The following is an 8907-nucleotide window of genomic DNA, read 5'->3' on the forward strand; positions in this document are numbered from 1 at the left end:
AAAATGAAAATACAGAGTTTTTCTATATAATTTATTGTTCGACAACGAATATTTAGTAGTAGTATTCCACTTTTTCGTTACATGGAATGATGAACCATATTCCAAAAACTAGTTCCACTATCATCAACATGATCGTCAGGCACGAGAAGACGTTTTCCAGTTTCAGCGTAGGATCCTGAACGAATACTGTGTAATAAACTGTACCCACTGTTATCATCGTCATAAAAACTACTACGGCCGTTACTATTTCTGAAAATAAAAAATTATTTTGCAAAAAAATTAAAGAAAGAAAAATAATATAACAAAGTTCAATCATCAACGATATCACAGACATTACACGCACTAGGTGATATGAAAAATTCATCGTATAACACTATATTACGAATAAAATAAGCAGAATCCCTCTGAAATTGTGAAAAGTTATGAATTTCAATTCGGGAGCCACCGGTAGAAGGCTGTTTGAGTCTATTGGGCATCTTCAGTAACGAAGAAAAGTACTTGATAAAAATTACTGCGTAAACGCAAGCGAGACGTAAGTGGAAGCACCTATTGGTGTGACACCCAAGTCAACTTGCCAAGTTTTTATGTCAGTGTTGGTAGTATGACCAATCAACCGACAACTGGGTTAGCAAAAATTTGGGAAGCTATCCTGGAATGTCATCGGAAAACTATTGCATTAACCTTTGTCAATTACATACCATTTTTAGAAACATGTGGATTCGTTTTTCGGTAGCATTCCAAGGTAGCACCCCAAATTTCTGCTACCGCAGTTGTCGGTTGACTGGTCAAACCACCAATACTGACATAAAAACTTGGCATGTTGACTTGGGTGTCATACCAATAGGTAGTTCTACTCATGTCTCGCTTGCGTTTACGCAGTTATTTTTATCAAGTATTTTTCTTCGTTATTCACATTCTGTCTTCAATCGAGGACCGCCTACCCGGTACTGACGATGCCCAACAGGCTGAAACAGCTGTCTACCGGTGGCTCTCAAATTGAAATCAATATGGAAATGATCAGAATAGTACTTGTGTATTTATCTTTTGATTTTTATAGCATTATTTTCTAGCAGCTCGACTGCACTAACTTTTCTCGATTTTATTTACATATATTATACATAGATATTTTTCTGAATAGAGTTACATCAAGTACTAGCGAGCGACCCGGTTTTGTAGAAGTAGCGAAACATATACTTTATACAATGTCAATTTGAATGGCATGAAAACAGAATAGTTACCGAAAGTCGGCAGTTTCTTTGTATGACATGGGCGGCGTGGTATAATCACGAGTTCTAATGTTTTTTTTTATGTGGGATGTTTTATATGGGATTAACTAGTGAATTCATCAATCTCAGTACATTAGTATTTCATTTAGCTGATCGGATGGATTGAATTCATATAGACTATACATGCCCACATTTGCCACTCAATTCGAAGTATATTTCCGACTACCAGTTTGACATCTACGTGAAAACAATACAAAAACTAAATTTTGACTTCAACCTCCAATGTTAAAAAAACTCTATTACAAACTTTTTCAACACGTATCGCATCAGTTTGTCAGGTTGTGTGAATTTATTTTCCCGCGAGATGAATTTTGCGACAACATTGAAATGGTATTTTCGAAAGGAATAAGTAAATAGTTGGAGGATTCAATCATAGATGTCAATTTGTGAACTGCATTTGCAACCCGTAAAAACTCATCACATTTTGAACATTCACGGGAAGAAGGGCCAAAACAAGCAGGCCTGTTTCAAGGTGAAACGGGCCACACAATTAGCATCGGAAACATCAAAATTGAAATTGAAAAACTTCCCGACTGTCTGAATAAACAAGATGTTCCACAGAAACTACCTCAATCATGGAGGTCACTACTGTCTCGCCACACATCTCAAGCCGAAACGTCGAAAATATGAAAATTACAGACGCGGTCCAACCCGGACGATAGTACATCAATTTGCTGACCGCGAAGACCAATCTCATTTGCTTTCTACTGGTGATTTTTCCTTTGATGCTCGGAATAAGATTGACCTTATTCGAGTCTAATTCTTACTATATTGGTATGGGTGTTAATGTTTACCTGAGGTCAGACCTCAACATCCATACCTTAGTTAGGTCAGTCTAATTCCGAACACCAAAGGAAACATCACCAAATGCGACTTTGCCGAAACGTCGTGAAAGTAGTCCCAGTGAGGATAAAAACACAGACAAGGTTATCGATGAGTGATATTGTGATAATTCCCGTATTGATTTAAGAGTCACCTTTAGACAGCTGTTTCAGCCTGTTGGGCATCGTCTGACTAGTTCAGAAAAAAACTTGGAAAATATCTTTGAATGATCAGCAGAACGGATGTAGGTACTCTACATCCGTTCTCTAATACAAGTTTTTCCAATATTTCGTACAAATGTATTATCATCTTCAAGGAGGAGCTACAAAATTTGTACGATGATAGTACAATATGGAATCAATACAAAGGGCTCAAACCGACTGTCAGTGAGGATTGCCGTGTCGAAAAGAATGTTACATTGAAACACTTGAGATAAGTCAATACAATAGAACAAGTCACTACAAAAGAGGATGGCTCCTCACTGATTTAAAGAGGATTATTGAAATAATCTAAAATTCGTTATTTGTTTTTTTAAATTATAGATTACCGGTGAAAGCCATGTGGTTGAAGTTCAGTTTGAAAAGAGTGTGTTTGTTTGTCTATATTGAAACTATGGAACAATTGAGAACTGTGATGGCGCAAGTGTGATCAGAGACATCTGCTGTTATACAAGCAAATCAATGAAAAAACCCAATATCAATGGCATCAAATTGAAATCAATTAATCATTCCATTTGGAACGGCATTGTCCTTGATAAAAGACCCACCTGGAACGCTCACTTGGAAAAAGTTTTACACGAAACCAGACTGTCTCTTTGGACATGTCGAAGGATTTGTGGTAAAACTTGGGGTTTAGGTTCCAAACAAATCCATTGGATTCATGTGATGTTTGTCAGACCAATGATCACTTATGGTGCAGTTGCTTGGTGGCCGAAGGCTTTACAGAAAACGGCCCAAGCGAAGCTCTCTGGCTTACAGAGACAGGCTTGTCCGGCTATCACTGGTTCGTTCTAGATCTACCTCCTCTCCACATTTTTCTGGAGAGAGAGGCCAGATGGACTGCATACAGACTTGTGCATATTGCCAATTGCACAAATCAATTAAATGCAGAGTGCAACAGACTGTTGTTTGACACTGAAAGTCACAGCATTCTGGAAATGTCCTCTGACTTTATGCCTCCAACTGCCAACTACGAACTGCCTCTTGAAGTACTATTCCCGAGTAGAAAGGACTGGGTCCTCCGGGAGAAGGAAATATTGAGAGCAGGTAGTTGTTGGTTCACAGATGGATCAAAAACACCTTCCGGCTCTGGTGCAGGTGTTTTCAGTCGTAGATCCAGGACAGAGATATCTACCTGACTAGGAACTTATGCGACTGTATTTCAAGCGGAAATTTACGCTATTGAATTGTGTGCGGAGATATTGGATAAATCCAACCTCACACACGAGTCAATAAAAATATTCTCGGACAGTCAAGCGGCGTTGGAAGCTATTGGCTCCTACCAAGCAACGTCTGAATTGGTAGCAAATTGCCAAAAACAACTCTCTTCGATAGAAAGACTTAACAGATTGTCTCTGGTCTGGATTCCTGGCCATACTGGCCTGGAAGGTAATGGAGCTGCTGACTCTCTTGCAAAGGAGGGTGCTGCAAGCAGCTTCATCAGACCAGTCGGACAGCTTCATCGGACATTGGCATCGCTTTGGGCTTTGCCAAACAAACATTGAACACATGGATGGCAAAGAGATTCATGGATTTCTGTCAGAATCTTCCAGGATTGACTCACTCCAAGGCGTTTATCCACCCTTCGAAACTTGATACCAAACAGTTGTTGGACTACTGTAGGGATGAACTACGATGTCTAACAGGTATTCTTGCAGGTCACTATCATTTGAATCATCATATGCAGATACTGGGACTATCGAGAGACAGTGTGTGTCGCCTGTTTGGAAAATGATGAAACAGCAGAGTATATACTTTGTGCCTGCCCCGCTGGGGACCGAATCAGGTTCTTAGAGTTCGGCATATCCGTACTCTTACCATCTGACCTGAAAGACCACTAACCTTACAAACTAATCGGCTTCGTTAAGAAGCTGGGTTTGTTTGGGCGAGTGTGAATAGTTGTGAGCCACAATAAACCCTTGCGGGTTACGGTGGAGGGTCGAATAGACCCACTCACTTTAGACCCAACCTAACCTAACCATTCTGATCATTCCCATATTGATTCCAATTTACGAATCACCAGTATACAGCTGTTTCAGCCTGATAGGCATCATCAGTACGGGGCAGGTACTGACTAGTTGAGAAAAAAAAACTTGGAAAATATCTTTTAGTGATCAGCAGAACGGATGTACTCTCATAATACAAGTTATTCCAATATTTCGATCAAATTTATCATCATCTTCAAGGAAGAGCTACAAAATTTGTATGATGATAGTACAATATGAAATCAATACAAAGGGCTCAAACTGACTGTCAGTGAGGATAGCCGTGTCGAAAAAAATGTAACATTGAAACAATTGAAATATGTCAATACAATTGACTTAAAAGAGGATGGCTCCTCACTGATATAAAGAGGATTATTGGAATCTAATATATAAAAATGGATGTTTATTAGTTGGTTGGTTGGTTGGTTGGTAAGTGATAAACTTCTACATGGCTCAACCGATCCTGATGAACCTTGACATGTATGAGTAATTTTTCATAGAGAAGGTTTTTAGGCTATCAATATTTCTGTAACTCGCCACTAGATGGCGCTGTAGAACAATTTTTTGAGAGCACTGTTCTATAATGCTGTGCACGCCTAAGTTCGTTGTTTCTGATTTTGTCAAAACATTGGAGCAGCAGCGATATCGCAACATAGTACTACAACTACCAAATTCTAAGTGGGCGAAGCCGCGGCAACAACTAGTAATTTACTAAAAATCGTTATTTTTTTTAATTATAGATTACCGGTAAAAGTCATGTGGTTGAAGTTCAGTTTGAAAAGAGTCTGTTTGTTTGTCTATGTTGAAACTATGGAACAAATGAGAACTGTTATGGTGCAAGTGTGATCAGAGACATCTGCTGTTATACAAGCAAATCAATGAGAAAACCCAATATCAGTGGCATCAAATTGAAATCAATTAATCATTTCATTTGGAACGGAGGTGAAATATCTTGGCATTGTCCTTGATGAAAGACTCACCTGGAACGCTCACTTGGAAAAAGTTTTACACAAAGCCATGGACATGTCGAAGGATTTGTGGTGAAACTTGGGGTTTGGGTCCCAAACAAATCCTTTGGATTTATGTGATGATTGTCAGACCAATGATCACTTATGGTGCAGTTGCTTGGTGGCCGAAGGCTTTACAGAAAACGGCCCAAGCGAAGCTCTCTGGCTTACAGAGACAGGCTTGTCTGACTATCACTGGTTCGTTCTAGATCTACCTCCCCTCCACATTTTTCTGGAGAGAGAGGCTAGATGGACTGCATACAGACTTGTGCACATTGCCAATTGCACAAATCAATCAAATGCAGAGTGCAACAGGCTGTTGGTTGACACTGGAAGTCACAGCATTCTGGAAATGTCCTTTGACTTTATGCATCCAGCTGTCAACTACGAACTGCCTTATAAAGTATCATTCCCGAGTAGAGAGGACTGGGTCCTCCGGGAGAAGGAAATATTAAGAGCAGGTAGTTGTTGGTTCACAGATGGATCAAAAACACCTTCCTGTTCTGGTGCAGGTGTTTTTAGTCGGAGATCCAGGACAGAAATATCTACCTGCCTAGGAACTTATGCTACTGTATTTCGGAAATTTACGCTATTGAATTGTGTGCGGAAAGATTGGATAAATCCAACCTCACACACATGTCAATAAAAATATTCTCGGGCAGTCAAGCGGCGTTGGAAGCTCTTGGCTCCTACCGAGCAACGTCTAAATTGGTAGCAAATTGCCAAAAACGACTCTCCTCGATACAAAGACTTAACAGATTGTCTCTGGTTTGGATTCCTGGCCATAATGGCCTGTAAGGTAATGAAGCTGCTGACTCTCTTGCAAAGGAGGGTGCTGCAAGCAGCTTCATCGGACCAGAACCTGTCATTTGCATCACTTTGGACTTTGCCAAACAAACATTGAACACATGGATGGCAAAGAGATTCATGGATTTCTGTCAGAATCTTCCAGGATTGACTCACTCCAAGGCGTTTATCCACCCTTCGAAACTTGATACCAAACAGTTGTTGGACTACTGTAGGGATGAACTACGATGTCTAACTGGCCTTCTTGCAGGTCACTGTCATTTGAATCACCATATGCAGAGACTGGGACTGTCGGTAGACAGTGTGTGTCGCCTCTATTTGGAAAATGATGGAATAGCAGAGTATATACTTTGTGCCTGCCTCGCTGGGGACCGAATCAGGTTCTTAGAGTTCGGCAGATCCGTACTCTCACCATCTGACCTGAAAGACCACAAACCTTACAAACTAATCGGCTTCGTTGAGAAGCTGGGTTGATTTGGCCGAGTGTGAATAGGTGTGAGCCACAATAAACCCTTGCGGGTTACGGTGGAGAGTCGAATAGACCCACTCACTGTAGACCTAACCTAACCTAACAATTCTGTTCATTCCCATATTGATTTCAATTTAAGAGTCACCAGTATACAGCTGTTTCAGCCTGATAGGCATCGTCAGTACGGGGCAGGTACTGACTAGTTGAGGAAAAAACTTGGAAAATATCTTTGAGTGATCAGCAGAACGGATGTACTCTCATAATACCAGTTATTACAATATTTCGATCAAATTCATTATTATCTTTAAGGAAGAGCTACAAAATTAGTATGATGATAGTACGATGTGAAATCGATACAAAGGGCTCAAACTGACTATCAGTGAGGATGGCCGTGTCGAAAAGAATGTTACATTGAAACAATTGGAATATGTCAACGCGAAGATTCTGATGAATTGCTCCAACTGCAACTGTTGGAAACGACAAAAAAAATCGAATGGGCCAATAAATGAACCAATTGCATCAATAAATCGGTTTATTCTCATCCTATTTGTCTTTTTGTATTTTAAATTATTCAATTCACCAAGTGACAAATCCTGGCAACAGAGGAATGGGGAAGTGAAATATTGAGAACTGTTATGGTGCAAGTGTGATCCTAGACATCTGCTGTTATATAAGTAAATCAATGAGAAAACCCAATATCAATGGCATCAAATTGAAATTAATTAATCGACAACACCCTTATTAGTTTCGGGTAAAAAGTTAATGAAGAAGTGTTATTAATTGAAAGTGGAATCCTGCCATGAGGAGGTTGTTTCAGAATATTGAAAAAATGTTATGAATTATATTAATGAAAATCCAGAATTACCTCTGGTTTGAAAATCATGTAAATTTTCATCAATATCTAGGAGAAAGGCATAGATTTCACTGAGGTGATCAATGTCTGATTTTCTATTACGGCAATTATTCGATTGTTGAATAAATGAAATATCCAAAAGCAATCTTTTAGGTGTATTTCTTTCAGTTGATAAGATTGATAATTTGAGATGCATTATCTTCTGTCAAACTCAAGAATAGCGGTTCAGGTAGAACCTACCTTACGGAGAAATTAAGACCTCTAGGCATTGGAAACGAAAAATCTGATTCCACAAATTACAGTCGAAATATAAGTAAGAAAATTCATTGAAAACATCAGACTTCAAATCACAAGACACCCTTTCGCAAACTCCAAATACTCACTTACTTCTGTGGTCGTCTTTGTACCTTTTGAATAAAATGAGCTTAGCCAGTTCAATGAAAAGCCTCAACGAACACACCATAGCATCTCTGTCTAGGTTCGGAGTGTGTTTTTTTTCGCTGATGTGTTTTGCGATGGTCATGGATGCTTCGCTTATGGCAAAAACTGGATAGTAGTGAGCGTTGAGGTACATCAAACATTCGAACATCAACTCTACGTCCACCTTCATTTTTATTTGGATAGATACTGTTCGATATTGTTATTGTGGTGTCTTCGCCTATTTTTAGGATGCGTAAATCTAATAATATGGAAATAGGCCAGTTCCATTTGGCATCGCGGGTTCTGAATGGAGACTAATATAAATGATCTGGAAGTGTTAAAGATGCATTTCTTGAATGAAATACAATAAATGACACGAAAAAATTCAATAACGAATATATATGGTGAATGTACTCCATAAATTTTCTGATTGATTCGGTCGTTACTTGATGAAGATCCATAGTAATTTCAAAAATTGAAAAAATATTCCACAAAAACTGCCGATGTTGTTATGGTTTCATAGTAAGAAGTTGCAGTAACTTTCGAAGTAATATAAATAATAATATGTATTTATTCACTTTCTTAAGATTGTTTACAGTAAATATATATGTACTTATAGAAATGAACAGTGAACAAATAAAATACAACTTACGAGGCAAAATGATCTACCTGTGTGTAAGGAATGAGAATATTGAATGAGATTCATGCATTAAATTAAGTACTAAGATACTAAATTGAGTTTTAACTGTACATATTTGAACCGAATATGAAGAATCAAAATAAAATAATGTATTGAATGGGTACTAAGTATGGATAAAAACATAATTTTGAACTGGATACATTTGGATATAATATAAATAAATCAAACAATCAATGGATATAGAGATTTTATTCATAAGGGTTCCATACTACAAACAAATCAATACACAATATATATCCACAATCGTGGAAGTGAATATTTGAATTTATATTTGTCTATGTATCTCTGCTCGTGTTATATTCTTGACAAATAATTCATTCTTTGTCATAATTTTTTTAAG

The 8907-nt window shown here is 38.3% G+C and overlaps 1 protein-coding gene across 2 annotated transcripts; it reads right to left on the reverse strand.

Moving 5' to 3' along the window:
* Nucleotides 1-23: 23 nt before the first annotated feature.
* On the reverse strand, nt 24-8093 carry LOC111508101 (uncharacterized). Of its 2 annotated transcripts, none has more exons than XM_023163520.2 (2): nt 7835-8093; nt 24-249 (listed from the first exon to the last, which is right to left on the reverse strand). In XM_023163520.2, exons 1-2 carry the CDS (start codon nt 8055-8057, stop codon nt 53-55), a joined length of 420 nt encoding a protein of 139 aa, XP_023019288.1. In that variant the 5' UTR covers nt 8058-8093; the 3' UTR covers nt 24-52. The 2 variants fall into 2 exon arrangements, with proteins under 2 accessions (XP_023019288.1, XP_023019289.1); XM_023163521.2 differs by having other exon boundaries at nt 7831-8093.
* Between the last annotated feature and the right edge of the window lie 814 nt (nt 8094-8907).

The sequence above is a fragment of the Leptinotarsa decemlineata genome, unplaced genomic scaffold (assembly GCF_025532065.1).
Source record: "Leptinotarsa decemlineata unplaced genomic scaffold, Ldec_3_MD MMD2_P_RNA_scaffold_2, whole genome shotgun sequence".
NCBI classification, from domain to species: Eukaryota; Metazoa; Arthropoda; class Insecta; order Coleoptera; family Chrysomelidae; genus Leptinotarsa; species Leptinotarsa decemlineata.

Bases quoted from the DNA above. Each gene is read 5' to 3' on its own strand.
- LOC111508101 (XM_023163520.2), bottom strand. From the start codon at position 8,057: ATGAAGGTGGACGTAGAGTTGATGTTCGAATGTTTGATGTACCTCAAC. The intron at 250-7,834 runs GTAAGTGAGTAT...TTTTATTTTCAG, and splicing joins GTACAAAGACGACCACAGAA to AAATAGTAACGGCCGTAGTA.